We start from the raw sequence: 25,002 nt of genomic DNA on the forward strand, positions 1-25,002 counted from the left end.
TCCACCTAACACAGAATGGGGAGTCCAGGCACTGGCACAGCTCTGGCCCTCAAGCAGTTCTGCAGAAGCACTGCATGTATCCAGTTATTTTCAGACTTCCATGTTCACTTAAGCAGAGGGCGTCAAGCATGCAATCTAAAGGTGCTTCTTCTCATGGGGATCAGTGCACTCAACTGGGTGGATTCATTTAGGGCCCATTTTTGCTCACGTAAGCAATTTGATAATAATGCCAACACTTAATATTTAAATGCTATTTTAAAAATTAAACATGTTATTAAATGTTTAATGCATACATAAGGAAGTCCTTCCAATTCTTTATATAAATATAATGCTTTTTTAATTTTACCATATATAAATAGCTGCTTCTAAGGGCAACCTGCACACTATTACAGACAGTAAAGATAGTGATTGTCAATATATTGCTACCATCACATTATTCTGAAATGTTTTATTGCAAACTTTAAATTGGAATAGGGAACCTCACGTCTGGAGATGAAATGCAGCACTCTAGGCCTCTCCGTCTGGGCCTTGGGACTCTCCCTATGCCCTGCTCCCTCCCCAGGACTCAAGCCCTGTCCTCACACCATGCCCCGCAGTGAGCCCACTCCACACTCCCCATGAGAGCTGCTGCTTGGCTGAAACATGTCCTCTAACTATCATAATGCCTAGATGAAGGTTGGGGAGTGATGTGTGTTGTCTGTAGATGTAAGAACCTCTGACTTTTGCATGACTGGAAGGTAGCCCACTGTACATAGTATGTAAGGGTCAAATCTGATGCTCTGCCTGCTTTGGCCTCTGCTCCCCCCCCCCCCCCGCCAGCTCTGGCCCCCAGAAGGTTTATGGGGAAATGTGGTCCTGAAAAAGTTCTGCGTTCCTGCTGTAAATGCAGCACAAAACACAACAGTAGTGCTGTTTTCGCAACATCAATAATAATAATAATTCAGTGGCTTGAGTTACCTGCTCTTAGATGTCCCACCACATCAGCCAAGCTACCTTTCTTTACTTTGGTAATGAAGGCACCAAGTCGTCCTAAATCAGTCATTTTTCCTCCTACAACCTGAGTGAGTGGAGGGAAAGTGTCAGTTTTCAGAATGCAGTGGATTACATTTGAAGGAATGCAATGAAAAACTATTTAATCCAATAGACAGCTGCAAGTTACCTATCAAGACTTGCTGACCAGAATGTTTACACACAGGCCACACAAGTTCAAAGTTAAAACAGTCCTTGCTGAAGTGATATTTTATGTAATGTTCAGAGGCCTTATACATGCAAAACTATATTTCTATAAGTTCTCATATTCATATTAATACTTAAACAGATTCTAGGTCAAAACACGGATTATGAATGTTAGGAAAGCCTGATGGACCAGGCAAATGGCTCATGCTAGTCCACCATCCTGTTCTCACAGTGGCCAAACAGATGCCTGTGAGAAAACAGCAAGCAGGATTTGAGCCCAGGAACCTTCTCCCCTCCTGTGGTTTCCAGCAACTGGTATTCAGAAACATTGCTACTTCCCACTGTGTCCTGCTTGTGGGAATCACATACGTTCCTGACTGGGCCCCTGTGGGAACAGAATGCAGGACTAATGTGCCCTTCCGTCTGATCTAGTAGGATGATAATCTTATGATTATTATTTTCCACTTCCCACTAAACTCTAATTAAAGGTTATGGCCAGCTTGAACCTGCTCAGTCCATGGCTATTTGAACTGGCAACCTAATATGCATCCACTGTTCTTAATGAAGGGAGATGTTCCCCTATTTGGAAAGGAGTTTGGAATTCATCTGTCTATATTAGGAATTCACAGGGAGGAAGAGAAAGGTCAGAAAAGGCTGCTGAGCTAATGTATGCCTATCTGCAAATTATATCTATGTCAGGCCCCTGCCTCAGACATTAAAGGAGCAGAAATGCCAAATATATTTCTATGGCTCATGATTCTATTTTCATACTTGGGAAGGTGCGGACTGGCTCACAGCATCCTTTTCCTCTTTTCCTACCACAAGGTCCAAAAGCCAAAGATAAGATTAGTACCCTGAGGAGGAGACACCACCCATCACTTAGTTCTCTCGCTGAGGCCACAGCCAACCTTTAAAATATATTGGAATGAATTTACAGCCTAGCCTCCACAGTACTTACTTTGAGTCCCAGCAATGCACCTGACTCTTTTGGCATAGTTGTTCTCTTGTTGAGAATAACACGACCAATTAGGCGATCTCCTTCTTTAGATGGTTGCCACGTTACAGGATGCTATTAAAAATAAGCAAACAAGGAGAAGCAAATTCCTGTTTATGCATACAAATCAAGTCTGTAAGCCACACTCTTTTCCCCCGATGTAATAAAGGTGTTGGGCATCTATTTTTATAGTTATCAATGGACCGCATGCTGGTTATTTAAACTGTTTGCTGTCTCCAGCATAGTACTTAGAATGGTAGGCACACTTACAATCCAAGACAAAGTACACAACTCCTTATGGTTTAACATACCATTTTTCTATTAAGTTTATTCATTGGATGAAGGAGTAGATTTTCTACAAAAATATCCTACCTATTAAAGATGTTTTGTGATTATTCATAAAAACAACTCACAGTCTTTTTTCATATCATCATGTTAAGAACCAACCAACACCATAATGATAATAAAAAAAATCGTTTATTTTAATTTAATCCAATAGACCAATTTGGCATATTTCTTACCGAGCTAATAGGAGATGTCTCCCTACTGTGCCACGTGGCAGGATCAAGCCAGTAATAATCCAAATCACCTGGAATATATAGGAAAGGAAAGAAATGAAATATGTATTCTGAAGGAAATGCATTAACTGTATTATGAGTTGAACTGAATTTAGTGTTTGAATTTAGAAAAAAAATTAATAATAATAATATACAATTCCCTATTCCCTATGCAGATCTTGCATGATGATTGAGTTTATGTTTTGGCTGAATTTATAATTTGTTAAGACTGTTTCTATATTACAGTGTTTCAAGATGCTGATGTTGCTAGCATATAAAAATACAAGGAGATACTTCAGATTGGCCACATTCAGATGACATCCTAAATCAAGTCTGAGGAACCTATGGCTCTCTAGGTGTTGTTGGACTTCTCTCATCACTCTCATCAGACCCAGCTGGCATGGCCCATGGTCAGGAACGATGGGAGTTGTAGCTCAACAACATATAGAAGACTATAGCTTCCCCATACGTGTGCTAAATCATAGTTTAACAATACCAGACTGGGTCAAGTCTTCCTACCCAGGGGTGGATACTCTCATTCTCTCCTTCAGCACAGGCACAAGAAGGAAATCAGAAGCTTCTGCTACACTTTCAGATTAACCAGAGTTTAGTGGGTCATCCAAATCCTAAACTATGATTAATGTTAACTGTGGTTTGATAAAACAAGCCAGCTTCATAATCCATGCTTTGAAGCTGGCTTGTTTCAAACAATCCATGCTTACGATTAACCAATTTGCTGGGTTTAAGCTACAGTTAAGTGAAACCAAAATCTTCCTCACAGTCATATCAGAGAAAGAGAAAGATGAGCCCATGACCCAATGTAACTCATTTCATCAAGCAGAACTGGGCTATTTATTCTGGCCTATCTAGCTCCATTCTGATAGTATTTCTTCTGGATTTCAGGTACCATATTTCCTGTAACCTGAGATGATTTCAATGGAGGTGCCTAGGGTTGAACCTTGGACCCCTCAACATATAAAACAACACACTCTATTTGCATGCTATAAACACAAGCTTGATTGTGTCAACCCCACAATTTCCAACTGCAGTAAATTTTGAGCAGCTGCTTGCTTGCTCCAGGTCCCCATATGGCCTACTTGTGTACATCTGCAAATACATAGGACTGTACTTCAGGCTAAAGTTAGCTGCAGATAGTTCCTATTTAAATCAATAGCACTTAAATGATGGCTAACTTGTGTTACTGATTTCAATGGAACTCAAGTTCAGCTAACTTCAGCTGGATCCAACTCAGAAATATCACACCATCATAATCAATTTCCAGTAAAACTGCTCTCAACATCTCACTATTTGGGGGAGACAGAAGCAACCAAAGCTACAACAAGTGACATACACATAGCTGTGCTAGTAAGCAATTGATAGTAGTTAAAATAATTTTGTGTGGTATGTAGTAGTATTTATACACAATATTAATTTGAATAAAGGAGGCAAAACTGGAAATGTACTTGAGATGACACACAAGTAAAAGGGGTAGACAGAAAAGATGAATGAATTACATGATGTGAAGTGATGGAGAGAGATGTATATGCTTCTGTGTTATGCAATGATGACCAACAAATGAATTATAATCATCAATTCGCAGAGATTGCAGTTTAGAATACCGATCAGGATTCTGTACAAGAAGATGCTTCCTTGTAAAGACAAGCTGGAGCACAATTCTCTGCACACTTACCTAATAAGTCTAATTGAAATTAGCAGAACTTACTTGTGAGTAAACATGCACAGGATTGCACTGTTAGCCACTCTGCTATTGTTGATTATCAACTAATGCAAACTGTGCAGACTCTGCTTTACCTCTGCCATGAATTCATTAGTTAGTCTAAAGCAGCTCTTTCATTATCTCTTATCCCCAGCCCCACCCAAACCTGTAATAGGGGGCTAATAATGTCAAACTACTTTACGGACCTGTAATACAGATGATGAAGAGGATAACAACAACAACCAGCAGCATCAGCATCAATGGCACATTTATTTGTCATTGGGCTATATATATATATATATATATATACACACACACACATATACATACACACACACACACACATATATATATATATATATATACACACACACACACACACACACACACATATATATATATATATATATATATATATATATATATATCATGGTTGATATCAAAAGCTCAGTACAAGTACATAGCCAACCCTTATGTTAAACCAAAGTTTAATATTACACGAGTAAGCCTACCCTTCCCCAATCTGCTTTGTATGCACCTGCTTTAATTTTTAGATTAACCACGGTTTCCTATGTCATCATAGATTGGCCATTAACTATGGTTTGCTTGAAACAAGCCAACTCCAAACAATGCATTATGAAACTAATAATCCAAGGCATCCAGTTGCCAGCTGAGAACAAGATGTTGGTCCAGATGGGCCATTGGCATCATGCTGCAAGCTCTTCTTATGTTCTTAATCAAACCACAGTTAACATTAGCCATAGTTTAGGGAGCTTTCTTGCTAGGGTTGTTGCTGAACTTGCAGAATCTTTCCTAAAGTTCCTCCCCTTTTTGACATGCTAGATCAAATTAAGGCTATGCATATTTATTTAGTTTTAACATTTATCATCTGTTCTTCACCAGATAGTCCCAGGGCAGAACAAAACCTTCATTCAAATGAAGTACAGTAAATAAAATTAAAAAACAACAAACCATATTATATATACAATTACTTTTAAAATTATAATTAAAAGAATCAGGAAAAAAAATACTGAAACAAGCTAGATACTATCATGGCCAAGTGACTCATCACACTTCTCATCTCCTCCCAAAGGGCTGTGCAAAGAGCTGCATTTTCACTTGTCATGAAAATGTTAGTGTAGTATCAGTACCAGACACACCTCAAAGGATTCTAGAAGTAGGGAGCCACCACAGAGAAGGCCGTCTCATGCACCCCACCCTACAAACTTCGGCTAACAGTGGGATCATGGGCAGGTCCTCCCCCTCTGAACTTAGTGCAAGGGCATGTGAATATGAATATGGAAGGAGGTGCGTGCAAGTATGTAGTTGTGCAAAGCCAGCATACTCATCAAAGCAAATCTGGTGCCGTAAACTGGCATACTTGGGCACATGTTGTGGTTGAGCTCACCACATGAATCCTGCCCTGCATTCCCCCCAACTGTAGGCATCACCAGTTAGTGCCTCCATGTTGCCAATGAGGGAGAGGCATCAGCTGACAGCCCACTCAAATATGTTGTCAACCTTGCCTCAAAGGATGAAGTCTGAATATATAGGGAACAAGAGTATGGTTGCAACTGACAGGAAGCAACATACAAGAAGGAGCACTGGCACAAATTCACATTCAGGCACAGATTTCTCCCTCTGAAGAGCAAACAATATACCTTCTCTCATTGTTATTTTTGCCATTTCACTTCAGACATATTAAATGGAGTCCCTAATTCTTAATGACAATGATACTTTAACAGCAGCATTCAAGAATGTGTACTCTATTATACAATTTCTCTCTCACAAACATGCTCAGACGCTTTATCTTTCACAACATTATTTTTATGGCAAACATGATATTGCTAACCAAAGTTGGTTGGGCTAGAATTTGTCGATTGCTTTCTCTCCTTAGCTTCCCTGTGTTCAGTTTGCTATATAAAGTGCCAAAAAATGAATACGGTACATTCAAGATTAGAGTCATGAATACCTAAAACTGAAATGCAATGCTTTCAACTGGGAACATTGTATTTAAAAATAAATAAATCCAAAAGCATACTATATGATAATACACAGGCTGCATTATTGCAATTTGAAGGCTATGAAATTTACTAACCACAACACGACTCAGGAGACGCAGGACACACCAACTCTCTTCTGCCAAACAGATTAGCTAAAAATAATATATCTGAATGATTATATGTTCCCTGACCATCAAAACCTCTGAAATCTGATTACTTTCTCAAACGTGCAATATTGTTTATGGCTAAATGAGATTTACCCTGTCCAGAATTACATTTACAGACAGGTTATTTTAAAATAAAATTTTAAAAAATCTAAACACATATTTATGGTTGAAAAAGTCAGCTTATATTTTAAAAACACAGTTATATACTTAAAAATCAGGAATGGGTATTATGAAAGATAAAGGAACCCGCCCGCCCCCGAAAGAGCAAGAAAAATGGCTCTTTTTATCTCTTCCCCCCACCCTTACGCTTGTACTTCACCACCAGAAGAAACCTTTTCAAAACTCAGACTGATTGGCAATAATATTTTACAGTCATCTACAGCCTCCCATTCTGACAGTACTATTAGATTACCTGTCCCCGAATACACCGTATGGAGAAGAAACTGAAGGAAACCAGCAAACATAGCAGCTTCAGCTCAGAGCACCTAAACAAGCAGAACCGACTTCAAGCAGGTTGCTGAATTCCAGCCTGCGACTGTAGCAAAGCCGTAACCGCAACGGGTGGAGGGGGGGAGAGGAAACCCCCCTCCAAAAAACAAATCAGTACAAAGCCAGGTCTATAAGACAAGTCCCTGTAGTCCTTGTCTCCTGAGCCAATGCCAAATTATTCTGCAATGTCAAACACTCTACAACAGTGACACCAAACAAGGCCACAAGAGCCACAGCCATCAATACAAATCTCTGCAGTGTGGAGAGAGCATTGATTACTGCATTAATCTATACATGCTCAGTGCAATGCTAAAGAGCCTCTCTGGCTACGGAGAATCCTTAATGATTTTAGGAGACTCCACGAGACAGTCTGATGGGGGAGGAGGGGAAACCCCCCAAACAAAACAATGCTCCCTGCCCACAGAGGTGGGAAAATAAATGTTTTATCTGCCAGTACTTGACACAGACAAATGCTATTCGAAGCACAAGTATCAATGCAATCAGTAACAATGCGGCAGCCGTTCTTCCTCTTTAGTACATTTAGACTGAGTTTTTGCTGTGCAATTTAAACACGGGCACAACACAAATTAAACCCGACCCACCCACCCTTAATTCACAGATAGGAGGCCACCACAGAAATGTGTGAGTTGGGTTAGAAAGAAGAGAAGCCCACCACCTGGCGAAGTTGTTCTTCAGGTTGCCTGATCCAAAGGCAAAAGCAGCTAAAGCTGGGCCAGAAGGCATATGTTTACTGGATGCTGCTCTCACCTGCTGACCGTGACAAGCCTTGGGCAACTGCCAAGGGGCACTCACAGAACATGGACCACTTCTTCCGGAAACTGGGGGCATTTCCATGGGCAGAGAGAAAGGGAGTCGAAAGAGGCAGATGGAGATTTTCTTAGCGCTGGCACAGGTCTCCTCCCTTTGCAGCAGTTTTGTCTCCCATGCAGATGGGGCAGGGAGAGACAAAATAATATTTGTAGTTGAATAAAGCAGTTGAATGTAGCAGTTCGAAAGCACGTCAAAGTGCAAGTAGATAAATAGGTACCACTCCGGTGGGAAGGTAAACGGCGTTTCCGTGTGCTGCTCTGGTTTCACCAGAAGCGGCTTAGTCATGCTGGCCACATGACCCGGAAAAACTGCCTGCAGACAAACGTTGGCTCCCTCGGCCAGGAAAGCGAGATGACCATGCAACCCCAGAGCTGTTTGCGACTGGACTTAACTGTCAGGGGTCCTTTACTTTTACCTTTTATAACATCTTACAGATTTCTCAGTGCTATACTGTACTATAGGTCAGCACTGTACTAACACAATGGTAGCGGTTAGTTGACACTACAAATATTTTAATGTTCTACTTGTGCAAAGCGGGACCAGGTACAGGAAGGGGTTGCAAAACTATATGGAGAGCCCCACCCCAAGGCCATGACTTCCACTGACTTACGGGTAAACATCTGAGCCAGCAGCACTGTGAAATTACTACAAAATCTACCAGAAACCATGGAGCATTTGAAACACAAATCATTATCAACACCCTCAAATCAGCCCATCGTAAACTCCTAACAACTGAATGGCTAAAGCAGTTTAATTGATGCCTGAATGAAAATACTACAATCAGGGTGGACATGGAACATAATATATTTTGGGTTCTGCATGTCTGTTAGGAACATTGTAGTATTAATGTTCATTAAAAAGAAAATTTAATAAACCAGATACCCTGAAAAATATAATCAAGGGTATTATTATTATTAATAATATTATTATTATTAGTTTGTATTTTTCTATGTATTTTACCTAACTCCAAATGATTCACACTCTGACCTGGGGGGTCATAGAGACAGGAGAAGGGCAGAGAGTAAGCTGACTGCACTAGGTCAAATTTCATTCCACAGAAGTACTTTTATTCTTCTTTTGACCTGATCTGCCCCTATAGAAGACAAATGGCAGATTTTATATAATATTTAATACTTCTCTAATGTTGCCACAAGCAACACATCCTAATCCTCATCACAATTTTCTAGGCCAAGCTACGATTAGGATTGTGATGACACAGATAAAGGAAATCTGGACAATACGGGTTAATGTTTTCATTTCTTCTCATAAAGCAAGCAGAGCAAAGGTTCTGAACATACCACCCATATCCTCATTACTGGAAGTGTGGTTACATAGTTTTGAGAGAGGTGATGGACCACATTAATTTTCTGTTGCTCCAGAGCAGGAAGTAGCTGACATGGTGCCCCCCAGATGTTACAGACTACAATTTCAGTCAGTCTAACCAGCACAGCCAGTAACCAGAGATAATGGGAGTTCCCATCAGTAACATCTGCAGAAAACCCCCTTGGCCACCCCTGCTCTGGAAGGTTCAACCTCACCCAATGGGTTCTAAGTAGAATAAACAATATTTAGAGTCGGACACGACTAAACAATAAAAGAGTAAACATCAGGAAACACTCCTGGGTGGTGCAAACTGTTTGACGGTGGAACGGTTTGCCCCGGGTGGTGGTGGACCCTCCTTTGTTGGAAGTTTTTAAGCTGAAGCTGGAATTCCACCCTTTTGGGGATGCCGCAGTAGTGGGGTTCCTTCCAAGTCTGTGGTTCTAAGGCTGAGGCGATTAATAAAAGGCACACTGTGTTTCACTGCAAAAATATGGCTCCATCAACAGCTTCTGATTTGTGACAGTTCCCCCAAGCACCTAAATGCAAATAAGTTTGTGTTCCCAGGTCTAAACCGCTGCTTCCCTAACATCCTGTCTCTCACCACCACCTTATGGCCCTCATGGGCTTAGAGGATACATCCTGTACTGTGCTGAGCTTTGGAAGGACTAGTCGCAACTTCCTTTTCCCAGGTCTAGGAATATAGGGATTACACGGTGGTACTGGGAAGGCACAAGGTGGGTCTCAGAGGTATCTCTTTTCCTATCTCAACCAATGCTTCCTATTGGCTGCTCAAGGATAAATGTGTGACAAAGGGCAGAAGTTGATAACAAAGCAAGCCATCACTAGCGTAACTTTTAAAATGTGCTTGATTAAGGTTTTTGTTTCTCTTTAAGTATTATCCAGCAAAGTTCAAGAACAAAGGTCTAGCACTGGCTGTCAGTAAGAACTCATAGAGATATGGCTACAGTTCTGTTCCAGTCTGTCAAGGGTATTTCAATATGATTTCGCTACTGTTGGTGCGGTAGATTTGACAACACATTGCTTCACTGGTGCCCCATTTCAGGTCTGTGAGCGAAACCTAAATTGTGGCATCATAGTGACAAAGCAGAAGTTGCTGAATTGCAACTTATTACCAAACTTAAAACCATTGAGAGACCTGGTCTGAATAGAGACATTGGATTCTTATCTCATTATACATGATAAAGCTATCTTTAGCCATCTCACCCCTTGTTTTTTCCTGTAAGACCAATTGCAGTCGTTACCAGTCGTCAACAGGTTTACCACACCTATCAGCCAATCACCCATTCCCACCACCCTTCTGAGTAATACCCCTCCCCACCCTCTCACTATATATAAGGGTCTGCTGACTTCTGTTTCAGTGTCTCTAAAGTAGTGTGCATGCACAGGAAAGCTCATACCAATAACAAACTTAATTGGCTTCTAAGGTGCTACTGGAAGGAATTTTTTTTTTATTTTGTTTCGAGTACGGCAGACCAACACGGCTACCTATCTGCAACTATTACTATACACAGTTCCTGATACAGCTACTCAAAGCATTGGAATATCATTGGAATATCAGCTAACACATTGGTTGCCAATGGGACACCATACCTCCACACTCCCTTAGTGGAAAGAAACCTCCTTTAGCTAACAGAGGAGGTTTTTTCAAGCCTAATTGTAGTGAGGGGTCAATTTAAGGTAGATTGCAGCTGGGGAGGAGAAAGCTGCAGGGTCCCTAGTCTTTTCTTCTGGTTGTCAAATATGCCCATGGGCCAAAAAAGGGTTATAACCCCCCACATGCCATGAATACTACTCTAAAATTAGGCCAATTTTGTGAAACATTGCAAATGTGTATTCCAGCCAGAGTTCTTGGTTCAGGAAAAACATTTAACTCACGAAGCTTTATCATCCACGAGATATATAAAACAAGCCCTTTCTTAATAGCATGAATGATAAGAGAGTTGAGGTATTCTCCCTATATGACTCCCTTACAGCGAATTTTTCAAATTCATACTGGTGAATAAAACTACACTCTATTTCCATATAAGTACAGAGTCAGAAGACTTTAAAACTGCTGTTGGAAATTACATATCAAAAATGTCTCTGGTACGATAAAACTTTTATGAAATTTGGCAATGAATTAGCAGATGTTTCTGGAACTGTAGATAAAATATTCAGTAGCTAACTTAAGAAAATATTTATGGGAAATGACAGATGAAACTGAAATTGCACAGACTCCATCTAGTGGCCAATTTAGCATAAGGTTTAGCAAAACTAGAGGATTAATTTGAACCAATTCATTCCTATTGTGCTTGTAAAATTACATACTTATATTAATTTATTTATTTCTAACACCAACTCCAAAAAGGACTTCATATATCACATAAAAAATATCCAATAAAATCTGGCCTTTGCCCTGATTCTGTTTGCATTCCTACATATTCCAGCTCCACAATTCTATGTAGTACTTATGCAATTAAAAGAAAACAATTCCTGAGCTGCAGGGAAAAATATATACCTCTTTTTATAGCTTATTAAACCATTCTAAGCATGAAAAACATTTCACAACATTCTGATTTTCTACTTTCTTCAGTTCAAGAATTACTGATAACTTATCAAGGTTCTGATTGGCTTTTCCTCATAATGAACCATGGCATGCTCCAATCACACGGGTGAAGACATTTTGCTAGTCCCTCCTACAGCAAACCAGAGGGTGGGAAGCTTTTCACAAAAGGCAATGACGGAGCAATGATTTGGGAGAAATCAGACAATTAATGCGATTTAACTAACTAGTTATTTCAAGTGCTTATTCAAACGAAGAAAACGGGTCCAGAAATGGCTAAAAATGCGAAGCTTCAGGTTCACCTCACATGATGGGGCAACGCTTCTTGCCTAGTTTGGCCTGTCCTACCCCTGTATGCTATGTTTGATATAATACATGACCCTGGTTTACAAGGGCAAGAAAAAAAATGTAAAGAAACAAGCATGCATAAAACACCTATCACCTGGAGATGTTTTATACCTGAAAAACTAACTCTAAAAATATCCTGCCACATTCTGGAATGCCCCTCCTCACCAACCACTCCTGTTATTATTACGTTTATATTCCACCTTTTCTCCCAGGAGAGCAACGTGGTTCTCCTCCTCTCCCTTCTACACAGCTTCTGCATTCTCTACTAGCCTTCAAGTTACGAACATTCCCAAGGGATGAGGCCGAAGGACCACCAAGCCCAACATTCTGTTCTCACTGTGGCCAACCAATGAGAAGCATGCAAACAGGAACCAAGTGCACCAGTACTCTCCCCATCTGGGATTCCCAGCCACAGAGACACTGCCTCCAACAGTGGAGGTAGAACATAACTATCATGGCTTATAGCCATTGACAAAAAAAATTCCCCTGCAAAACTGTCTAATCTTTCATAGTCATCCAGGTCGGTGGACACTGCAATGTTAGTGAACATCTCTAGCAAGTTCTACAGTTTAACCGTACGCTATGTGACGTGGTCCCCACCCACTGCCTTGAACCTTCCAACATTTGGCTTCAGTGGATGGCCTTGGGTTCCAGTATGATGAGAGGAGTAGAAAATATAACTCTGTGTCTACAACATGCATAATCTTACGCACCTCTCTCGTGTCCTCCTTTACTTATTTCTAAACTAGAAAGTTCCAGATAGTGTAAACTTTCCTTTACCAGGGGAGTTGCTTCAACCCCTTGATCATTTTGGTTTGGCCCTTTTCTGAACCTTTCGCATTTCTAGGAAATCCTTTTTGAAGTGTGGCAACCAGAACTCTACCGGCACTCCAGTCATCATCACACCAAAGATTTGTATAAGGGCAACATTTTCCTAATGGTCCCTACCATGGCATTTCATCCCTCCTATTCTCCCTACTCCCTTCAGCTTAGCTTCCCCACCTCTTAGGTCTCTGTCCAGTCCTCAACTGGCCCTACATACCTTGTGTGAGTTTTCAATCCTTGGCAAACTGACAACTTCCCTTCTCTCACAGATGCTGGACTGTGGACATCAGAACAACTTAATTCCCTTGTCAGATGGAACTGTTGTGAACATTCCATGACATCACATCAACTCGTCCAACCATTTTTAGAAATTTCCTAAAGGGAAGTTCTATTTCAATGCCATGGGCTTGCCATTACTATTCACACCATAAGAAAAGCAATCCATAGCACTGGGTAAAACACACAGTGCATTTACGCATAGTTACTAAGAAGCAAATCCCATTATTAATTAGATATTACTTCCTAGTAAGTATGTATGAGATTGCAGCTGCAATTTACCATATGATAGAGAAAAGGTTGACTACTCTAAAATAGTCAAACCAGAATTTGAATTTGAGAGCAAAGATGCACCAAGACATGCCAATGCACAAAACATAAAATGCAATAATAAGCTGAATTTTTTTCTGCTTGCGGAGGCCACCTCACCTTGCCTAACAGGACCTTTGGTTCTGTCGGAAAAACACATATCTTAAACTAACCCCATTCCAAATAAACAAAGCAGAAATGCTTATATCCCCTATCTGGGCACATGTTCTTTTTTCCCCTGTTGCTGGATCATGGCTATTGTGGGGAAATCAGTGGGGACATCTAAGGAATGTGTTTAGATAAGACCATTCTGGTACTGTCTGTCCACATTTCAGATACTCAGTTTATTGCAGTCTGCTTAATATCTAACAAGCTCTCCTTTGAATAGCTGTAGAATGTGATTTATATTAGATGGGCCGCAAACATCACTATGGGTTGCTAGTCTCTAGCTGTTGTTTTCATTCTGAAGCATTCTATCTACATAGCAGAGCCCTTTTGAGGAACCACAGAAACCCACAGAAGAAACTCATCAGGGCAGGGAAGAGGATGCTTTCTGTAGCAGAGGGCATATTTTGTTCTTTAGTTACGACTCAGAGTAAAGCACTATGGTTGGAAACCATATGATAGGAAAAGCTATAATGAGAACGCGACCTCCTTTGTTTTTACAAAATTTCAGTAAATTATGACAGGAAAGGCACGTTTAGATCAACTTCCCCCACACACATAATATATATTTAAATCTTTATCTTACCTTTTTCACTGACACTTTCACTTTCTATTTCCACGTCATCACAACTGGTATATTCAGGTGTTGATGCTCCTTCTTCCTCAGAGCTGCTGACTGACATTTGTCTTTTCTTTCCACCCCGTTTCGATCTATGGGGCTTTGGTGGAGACGGCCGCACTGATTCTGACTGGTCAGAACTAAGGGAATCATTCCTTAGCATGGTCTCCATTTTCTCCCGCTTTGCTTTCCGACTGAGAATAGCAGAGCTAGGATCTAGGCGACTCTGTGTTTTAAAGGGGTCGTGATTTTTGGATTCTAAGTGCTCTGTAGGAACCACGCTATGCCTGGGAGTTGGTGGGCTATGGTTAGCTAATTGTTTAGAAACAGAAATCCTTACATCACCTGTTCTTTCTATTGCATACGCCCTCTGAGTATCCGGGCGAGACTTTATGTCCTGAGTTCCTTGCAACTGTGAGTGCTTTCCTAGTTTATTCTCAGGTACCTCGGGCTCCTCAACTTCTGTGTGTGGCAAGGCAACGTCACTGTGTCTTCTTTCATGCCGTGCTTTTGAAACTTTTGCATGCATGCGCATCTGCTCCTCGTCGGGATGCGGCTTTACGGGATACCTTGCCAGGTTTGGATCACTCCTGTATCGAGTGTGATAGTCATCTTCTTTCCTTTGCTTCTCTCCATCTATAGCTTTGCCTTCCTCAAAATCGTGTGGGAAGTCTGAATAGTCCTGAGACCTCCCTTTCTCTAATCTTCTACCATCACGTCTTTCTTTAAATTCCCTCTCATCTCTTTGTCCTTCACCCTGCTGGAGTGAGGATTTTGGCACTCGTTTGCGCTCACCTTTTACACCTCCTTTCCCATTCTGTTCAGACCCTGCAGGTGTCTTCTTCCTGATGGGAAGGGGTGGAAGAAGAAGAAGAAGAGTTTGGATTTGATATCCCGCTTTATCACTACCCTAAGGAGTCTCAAAGCGGCTAACAATCTCCTTTCCCTTCCTCCCCCACAACAAACACTCTGTGAGGTGAGTGAGGCTGAGAGACTTCAGAGAAGTGTGACTAGCCCAAGGTCACCCAGCAGCTGCATGTGGAGGAGCAGGGACGCGAACCCGGTTCCCCAGATTACGAGTCTACCGCTCTTAACCACTATACCACACTGGCTCTCTTCTTTCTCACTGGAGGAGAACGAAGGGGACAAATCACACACAAACCAATGGCATGTGCCTGAGCCCAATTTTGTGCAAGCTACATTGCAATAAGTAAAAATTTTAAAAAGCTTCATTACATCGTGCCAGACCAATGGTCCACTTCCTTAAGTATAATCTACATTGACTGTCAGCGTTTAAGACTGGAGTTTTTCCCAACCTGGCCTGGAGGTGCCAGGAATTGGCCCTCAGACCTTTTGCATGCAAAGCATGTGAGGTACGGCTCTTCCCCATTAATTAAAGAGAAGATTATACAAAGCCTTTGAACTTAATTATCGCCTGCATCATTATTGTCATGTCAGAAAGGCAGGTGCTAAAAGAAAAATAATGAAATCTATTTTCAGTAATCCCCAAGTTGTTTTTTTAAAAAATAATTTCCATTTGGGAATAGGTAAAGAAGAATGTATAAAAGTCATTTTAAAAAAACCTCCATTTAGGACCAAGGCACCATGAGTCTAAATATTTGTGCCAGTAAGTGTCTCTCCATGTAAGCAAAGGAATCCCTGAATCCTCTCCCAGCAACATTCAGCAGAGCAAAAAAAAGTATTTATACAGTGACTCTCACATTTCAAAATGCTTGCATCTTAATTGCATGAATATGGATCTGGACAAATGAAATTCAGACTCAAATCTGAAAGCATGTGTTGAAAGAAGTCATAGAGCCCTTCTGAAAGTTTTTATTTGCTTGCAGCTAGTATGTGTTATTTTGAAAGCCTGGAGCAAGAAATGCCCAAAGTTGATCAGAAACCAGTATCACTAAGTGTAATTACCCATAAAGCAGGAGAACGGATCTAAAAACTTCACCTTAATCCATGAATTGCGGAATTAAAAGGTGCACCTGGCTTCTTCACTATGAAGTTTTCAGTGATTGCTGAAGATGCACCTCTTTAGTCCATGGCACATGAGATTTGTGTTCTCAGGACCCACCTTAGTCCTGTGACTGTAATTTGCTTTGTTTTTAATTCTAAATTTGAAATTGTTTCATCCACCCTGGACCTGCTGGTGAAGGGCAGGTGATAAATAATAATAGTTGTTGTTGCTGCTGTTATTTTTCCCAATCCTGTTGACCAATAACAGAGTATTCCAAGCATTCCATTAACTTCCCTGCAAGTATGGAGCATCAAGTTCCTGCCTATTTTACAGCAAGGTAAAGGTAAAGGGACCCCTGACCATTAGGTCCAGTCGTGGCCGACTCTGGGGTTGCGGCGCTCATCTCGCTTTATTGGCTGAGGGAGCCGGTGTACAGCTTCCGGGTCATGTGGCCAGCATGACTTAAGTCGTTTCTGGAGAACCAGAGCAGCGCACGGAAACGCCGTTTACCTTCCCGCCAGAGCGGTACCTATTTATTTACTTGCACTTTGACATGCTTTCAAACTGCTAGGTTGGCAGGAGCAGGGACCGAGCAACGGGAGCTCACCCCGTCACAGGGATTCGAACAGCTGACCTTCTGATCAGCAAGTCCTAGGCTCAGTGGTTTAACCCATAGTGCCACCCAGTACCACCTTCCAAAGAAGCCATACGAGCATGCTAGACACTAACAGTCCATTCAGCCAAACCATTGTTTCTGCTGTCACCCATACAGTTTCCATTACTTCACAAGACGGGAGCCAGCTCCTAGGCGCTGAGGTCCCTTCAGCCCTCTCAGTAAAGTATTTGAGGGGGCTTCCCCCCAAGTCAATGGGCACTGTCATTAAAATAATATGTGTGCGCACCATGGCATGTGATCAGTTGTGTGGGGCAGGGTTTATCTGCCCCCAGCCCAGCATTTAATTCAAGTTGGCACCCCTGCTTCACACGGTGCATAGGTAATGGAGTTTGCCACCACCAACCTGGTTAACTTTAATAGGGGATTAGACAAATTAATGGAAGATAAGGCTGTATGCTGTCTCCAGTAGCAGAGGCAGTTATGTCACTGATTTCTAGAGATTGCAAATGGAATAGGGCAATTACACTGCTTGTGGGCTTTCCACAGGCATCTGGGTGGTCACTGTGAGAACAGAATGCTGGACTAGATGGGCCTTTGGTTGAATCCAACTAAATGTGCCTAGAGAAACTGCTGTCATTTCAAAAAGAAGCTTTTTGGGCAAAAAGGGAGAACAGAGTATTCCCAACACATGCATGGTCATCCAGTATGCATGGCCCTTCTTGGGATCCAAGCCAGAGGGTGGGTGGGTGAAGGTGTGTAAAGTAGGGCTGCAATGATCAAATGATTAGCTGGTTTGTGTTCTCTATTTTAAAATGCCTTGATAAAACTAAAAAGATGAACCTGATAAGCAGATTTTAATTAGTTTTTAAAAAATCTTTTAAAATAAAAGTACCCATTAAAATTGCAGGTGCAATTCCCCTCCAGTGCGAAATAAAAGGGGGATACTTCCGTTCTAAGGATACCTGTGGTACACATGTGCATCAGCCTTGAAGAGACAAAGAAGCCAGCTGGAACCAGCCAGCTGCAGGAGAAAACCCTGCCCTCAAGATCCCAAACTATTTAAAAATGGCTGCCGTTACACCTCAGAGTAGGCCAGCACTAGCAGTGCGTGTAGAGTCAGTTATTTAGTTTTGGGGTTTCCCACCCCCCCACCTAGTTAATCTTAATTCTGTTTTTAGTACATTTTAGCTAAGTGCAAATGTTAATTTTTTTGTAATGTTGAACTTTAAGTTGGCTCTGTCCTATTTAAATTTGATGCTGTATTTTGAGAATCTGATGAAATTTGTTGAGAGCTTCTTTGAACATTGTCCACCATGGACAAGTAGCATACAAATAAGGTAAGCCATACACAAAGAATACTCTCCCCTCCTTTAGAACTGTAGTCTCACGTGCAAATGTATGCTGAAGCCCTATTGCATCCAATGACATTTACTCCCACATAATCGTGCATAGGTTTGCATCTTTCACAAGCTATTTCACAATTATTTCATCAATGAATCAAGTCAACTCAGCTCAACAATATTCAGGTGACAGACCACCGCTGTGTCCCGTCCCCCCCCCCAAAAAAAAACCCCACCCCAGCGGAAGAGTTACATTTGGCATACTCATGTAGTGTTGTTTTCGTTCATCTTGTGTCATTTACAGATTAATATTATCAAATTATTTTCAGTTTAGGACAATTTGTTTTCTAATACTAACTTTAATTGTGCACATATACAGAAGCTGGGATTTGTGCCTTTAAAAAGTCCATCATACATGCATGTAATTCTATATTCCAAATTAATGTCAGTTTGATGAATACGTGTATTTTGTGAAACTCCTACTCTTGCAATTGACTTCCTCTTCCTCTGTTTTCCTTTCTGTCCTCCAATACAACTTTGTAGGACGTGTAGATACTCCAATTAACCTAGTGTATCCCTCTCAGTACTGGTCCTGTTGACACTGTATGGGGTGGGCAAATTTTGGGGAAGGTTTCCCATATTGCGTATATGCAAAGCCATTGACAACGTGCCCCTCTGCACACCACTAAAGTGTGGCCAGAGTGCACTGAGATTTTATATATTTATAATGCCACTCTCCACTGCTTAACATTATAGCTGCAATTCTTCCCATATGGGCAAGGCCCATTGGCATCAGTGTTACCTCTCTCTCGGGGGTTCACTTCTAGACCTTGATGAAGTCTGCTTCTGTTCCAGGCCCATAGCTTGCTGGGATACCTCTGTGCCTTTCCTCCTGTCAGTTTGCACACTAGAAGGTATTTCCTGTGAGGAGGTGACTGCTGTGCTTAGGGGTGTTTGAGATCTTGACCGTTCTTGAAGCCTCGCTTTCTTTTCTCTAGGTGCATCTGAACTGCCACCAGTAGCTGTATCACTCAGTGCTCCGTCCTGACTGGGTGGCTGTTGAGGACCACTTCCAAAAAACCACGCTCCAGATTTCGTTAGGATCTCTTGTTGCTTTCGGCATAAGTTGCATACCCACATAACCTAGTTACAAAGAAAAATAACAGTCTAAGTACTCTTCAGTTGCTGAAAGGCTCGGTTGTCTAAACATTCAAGAAGAATAAAACCTCCCTCCTGTCACGTTTGTGCTGTTGCTCATGCTCAGGACATGCTTGTGGAGTGGACCACTCTTGATTAGCTGCAGCCAAACATATTGCAATTGCGTGTTTCGCTTGGGCTGCACCAAACATTTATGTTCCATCAGTACTCTGAAGCACCGTCTGGGTGTTCAAAGCATGTGACGATAATCACGGGAGGCAGGAGAGCAGGACCGCACTCGCACAACCTGCACTGGCCCCTCCCCAACGCTGTCGGGCATTTTGGAGGATGTCTGCAATACAAGCAGGCTATCCCCATGAGGTGGAACTAAGACAACAGCCTATACACACACTGGCACGCTGCCTCACTGCAAGCATTCTCTTAAACACACGGTCAGCGTTAGGGAAGGGCCGTAATGGGGCATGGGTAATGGAGCGAGCAAGCATGGACCTGCTCCCCTGCCTCAAATGAAGGCCTAGGCAGAAGGCCTTCCTGGTCCCACCCTGTGGAACACCCTCCCAGCACATGTCAAGGAGCTATCCAAGCTTTAGAAGACATCTGAAGGTAGCCCCACATGTGGAAGTTTTTAATGTTTAATGTTTTGTTATGTTTTTGTATATGCTGGAAGACACCCAGCGTGGCTGGGGCAACCCAGTCAGATGGGCGGGATAAAAATAAAAATAATTTTGATTATGGTGTGATGGTGATTATTGCATGTGTTGAACATACAAATAGGGCTCGAAGAGTCAGTATGGTGTAGTGATTAGACTACAAACTAGGAGGCCCAGTATCAAATCCCCACACACTAAGAAACGAAGGGCACTGGGCAGGGCACAGTTTCTCAGCCCAGCCTTTTCCACAGGCTTGTTGTGAAGATGAGGTGGGCAGGAGAGCAGGGACCAAAACTCGGTGTTAGAGCACATATTTGAATGAAGGATGTCCCAGGTTCCATCCCTGCCATCTCCAGTTTAAAGCATCAGCTAGCAGGTAATGGAAAATGAAGAAACCCAGGAGAGCTGCTGCAGATCAGAGCAGAAAATGCTGGGCTAGATGAGCAAATTATCTGACCTGGTATAAAGCATCTTCCTAGGTTTCCCTAAGTGCCTTAGAAGAAGGTCAGCATAAAAAATTGTAGCACATAAAATAAAACTGGTGGGAGTCTCCTATTCATGAAGTTCTACTAATGGGTAGAGATGTAAGGACCCATCAGTTTAGGTTCCCTTAGTTCCTCATTTCAAATTCCATTCTTCACATTTCTGCAACAATATGTGGATTTACTTCTTTAACCCTCGTGAAAATTTGCCAGCATTTTCAGTGCAGTCTTCTCCCCAGTAAACACAACCTTGTATGCAGTTGTTTTGATAATGTGCACGTTTTTGCAAGCATTTCCTCCTAACATAATACATTTTTGTATGTTATTCTCATGAATATAATCATTTCATTTCACATTCCACTCCCTAATGCAGGCTACCTCAACCTCAGCCCTCCGGATGTTTTTGGCCTACAACTCCCATGATCCCTAGCTAGTAGGACCAGTGGTCAGGGATGATGAGAATTGTAGTCTCAAAACATCTGGAGGGCCAAGGTTGAGGAAGCCTGCCCTTATGTATGCATTTTTGTAAAGCGTGAATCGGGTAGAATCGGCTTTAAATGCTGAATCAAATTTTCCCTGTCCCTACTGATACACCCCACGAGAGGAAGGGAGTCATTTTTCACTGATCTCCCCCCCCCCCCCACCTCTTTGTCTGTCAAAACTTTGCTCTTGAAGTTTAGGGGAGCCTCCAGAACAGCATAAGAGGTGGCTGCATGAGGAATAGCACACCGTATTCCAGTGGGAGCTTCCAGTGGATCCCAATTCCTTCCTTGAGCATAAGGGATTATTTGTGTTTTTGAACAGTTCTTAATAATAAGAAGAAGAGGAGTTTGGATTTGATATCCCACTTTATCACTACCCGAAGGAGTCTCAAAGCGGCTAACATTCTCCTTTCCCTTCCTCCCCCACAACAAACACTCTGTGAGGTGAGTGAGGCTGAGAGACTTCAGCGAAGTGTGACTGGCCCAAAGTCACCCAGCAGCTGCATGAGAGTAGCGGAGACGCGAACCCGGTTCACCAGATTACGAGACTACCGCTCTTAACCACGACACCACATTGGCTCTCCACAAACCAAGTTCACTTCACATATGAGGTGAGTTACAGTATTTTGGCCACCAGATATACCCTAACCCCCTCTCCTTAACAAAGAAGTAAGCAAATGCAGCTGAATGTTTTGTTATCCTTCCAATCAAACATACAATGACACATATCCAAAAATCAATCAATCATTACTCTTGAGTATGGTTTCATCACTGTCATATGCTCCCTAGGGTAAGGTTACCAGACGTCCCCATTTCCGGGGACAGTCCCCGGATTTACAAATCAGTCCCCGTACAAAATCCATTGAAGTTGGAAAGTGTCCCTGGATTCATTGAAAAAAATCTGGTACCCTTACCCTAGGGCTAAGCTCTCTCATGACACAATGGTCCAAATATAATAGTGAAATGATTACTCTTGAAATTTCATTTTGAAGAAAAGAAACAAAAGCCTTGCCTTAAGAGACAAATGTTTAAGGAGATAAAATATTATTCATAGCACAAGAAAGGTTCTATCCTCTCCCAGGAAGGTATGAAATCAAGCACACATTCTATTTCTGGGCCACTACCGCTAGATTTTTAAATTTATATTTTTGTCAAGAACAGCAGCACATTAAGGCCAGATGCTGGCTCTAAGGATTATGCAGGGATCAAGGCAGTCATGCACTGTACACGATAAAAGAGCAAAAGGGGGGGAAAGGAGGGGGATGGGAAGAGTCAAATAGCAAATCTATGCACACTTAGTTGGAAGTAAGTCCAATTAATATTAATAATAATGGGCACTTGCCCCTCCCCCTAAATGTAATTAGGATCAGGTTGTTAGAAAAATAACATGGAAATGAACAGAAATATTAGGAGTTGGATCCAGAATTGGCTGCAATCCTAACCATGTCTACTCAGATGTTAGTGTCATTGAATTTAATGGAGTTTACTCTCAGGAAGAGGGGTTATTATGCAGCGTTAGTCATGCCTAGAGTAGACCCACTGAACTCAATGGTTTTTTTTTTTTAATAGACATGGATAGAATTATTTTGTTAATACTTTCAGGGTCCATTGATTCACTGGCTCTACTCTAAGCATGACTACGTATGGATCCAACCAACCAAAGGAGTTTTCTAAGAAAGAATTCTAAATTAAATATTTTACAGAAATGTTTCATAAAATTAGAAAAGAAGCAACATTGTATAGCTGTGCATCAATGCAAAGCACAAAAATGAAGTACACTGCATATTGAGTAATAAATCAAATAAGAAGGAAATGCAAAAAGAAAATGAACACTATCTAAGCATTACTGATATCCAATCGTAATAAGGTGCCTACCAGCACCACCATCATCCCCCAAAATTTCAAAATGTTTCAGTAACAATGGAAATGAATAATCTTGCAATAATAATTGCAAGAAGCCAAAAAGAGTTCTTCCTTTGTCAAGGAATGAAGAAACATTTGGCATGAATGCAAATATCAAATAATCTGTAGATACTGCAAAGAAAATAAGCAAATGAAATATCTGAGTTCATTTGATATCTAACTTAAGTATTATTAACATAATCCCAAGATTCATTGTGTATTTTTTGGTTAAATGCTGGATTGGACCTTACTAAAGTTAAACTTTTGTAGTTTAAATATTTAAGTTGTGGGTATAAGGAATAAAAATGAAAAGTGTTTATTACAAAGCACATTCCCTTTTCACACAAGAGAAAATGGTTTTATAAGAAAAAAACATTCATGTGTTAAAATATTTTTTAAAATCTCATCAAAAACTTAAAACCTGCAGTAGACCAATCAGTTTTGGTTTAACAAAAACAAACAAAAATATAGCTGCAGTGAAATAATAGAGGAAACTTCAACAATCAACAGGAAGAAGAAAAAACGCTTCCAACTCCAGATAAAGTGAACATTTGCAAAAGAAACAAATGAAAATACCAGTTAACACTACTACACTTGCCTGTTAGCAAGCAGTCGTAAGATTCTTCTTGTGTGTGTATAGCATGTGTCAAAATAGATCTGAGCAAAAATCCAATATTTTAATTAAACATAACACATCTGATGCTCATGGAAAGATGGAAAAATAAGGGCATTAATCAGCTCTGTTAAAATAGCTGGGAGCTTTGCCAGTGACTTCTGTGGGTTGAACTCCATAGCCTAGATACAGATGTTCAAAAGTCCCCAAGTTCACTACTACCGAAACATGCACCCTGTTGTGTTTCCGATCAAAACTAGCAAATTGAAACAAATGTTCATTAGTGGAGCTATTTATAGAGCCCATGTGCTGTATTGAGGGGGGGCCCTCAAAAAGTTGTCTAAGCCAAAACCCAACACAGTATAATTATAAACAATCGATATGTAATAAGATTGATCACAAAAATCCCACACATGTCTACTCAGAAGTAGGCACCATTGGGTTCAATGTGCATAGGGCTGTAGTCTTTATCCTTCCGCAATGCATCCATAACATAAATTTTCCATATAACACTGACAGATGTTTCTGGATACTAATGCAACATATGTGAAACACACCCTTCTCCAAAAGAAACATTCCTGAATATTAATTTATACTGATGCACTTGCACAGCTTCATACTGTGATTATTTATTTGGGATGAAACTATGTGTCCTAAATAACTAAACTAGCCATGGCACAAATATACATGTGTATCCACCCCAACCACCTATCCACACACAGAAACACAAACTTTTTAAAAAAGCAACACCTATATATGTGAAAATGCTGTGCCTACAACAACCAACCACTTAAAAATTGAAACATTTTGTCATACACACACATACCAATCATTTAGAGTTAAAAACTGAAACATTTTGTCATGCACACACAACAACACACGCCACAAATTACACATGAACAAAATCTGTATTGTACTCACATAGAGACTACACTACCATCTCTGTTTAGCAGTCGCTCCAGAGCTTAGTTAATACATGCAATTTGGCCGCTGGCCTTGAGCTACAGTAGGTCCAGAGGAGGGGGGGGCGGGTAGAGACAAAAGTCCTTCTTCCAAAGAGGGAGGGGGACAAACCTTGAGGTGATATAACAGTTTCAGTGAGAAAGCCGCTTAGTGAAAAAATATTGTGTAGGGAAGTATGTGGAGCAAGCAATCTAGCAGCATGCAGGAATTATATCCTGATTGAAAATACTGGGCCATGGTCCAAACTAATCTAAACTAAAGCAGGTCTGTGTAATAACTTATCTTAACAATCCACAGATGTTAGGCAACCAAACAAACACACTGATGAAGGATTACAGTCCTTTAATGTGGCTTCTGGACCTCCATGCAATGCACCAGGAACTCTAAGGAGGATTCTGTGTTAGAGAGAGTTAGAATCTGCATGTATTTCTAACTGCTTCTAACGTGGAATTGGAATAGATTGCTAAG

At 41.2% G+C, this 25,002-nt stretch overlaps 1 protein-coding gene across 50 annotated transcripts in view; it reads right to left on the reverse strand.

The window, feature by feature from the left end:
- RIMS1 (regulating synaptic membrane exocytosis 1) overlaps window positions 1-25,002 on the reverse strand; it is a 224,282-nt gene that overhangs the window by 100,392 nt on the left and 98,888 nt on the right. For 43 of the 50 annotated variants that reach the window (XM_083431390.1, XM_083431360.1, XM_083431366.1 and 40 more), the window contains exons 4-9: window positions 19,087-19,427; window positions 14,330-15,207; window positions 6,543-6,599; window positions 2,692-2,759; window positions 2,135-2,245; window positions 958-1,057 (exon numbers count right to left, since the gene is read on the reverse strand). In XM_083431390.1, coding sequence (XP_083287516.1) covers window positions 958-1,057; window positions 2,135-2,245; window positions 2,692-2,759; window positions 6,543-6,599; window positions 14,330-15,207; window positions 19,087-19,427 — 1,555 coding nt within the window. The remainder of the gene's footprint in view (window positions 1-957; window positions 1,058-2,134; window positions 2,246-2,691; window positions 2,760-6,542; window positions 6,600-14,329; window positions 15,208-19,086; window positions 19,428-25,002) is intronic. The other 7 variants (XM_083431403.1, XM_083431391.1, XM_083431389.1 and 4 more) reach the window with 1 other exon arrangement.

The sequence above is a fragment of the Podarcis tiliguerta genome (genome assembly GCF_965153285.1).
Source record: "Podarcis tiliguerta genome assembly, chromosome: 3".
In the NCBI taxonomy this organism is placed as follows: Eukaryota; Metazoa; Chordata; class Lepidosauria; order Squamata; family Lacertidae; genus Podarcis; species Podarcis tiliguerta.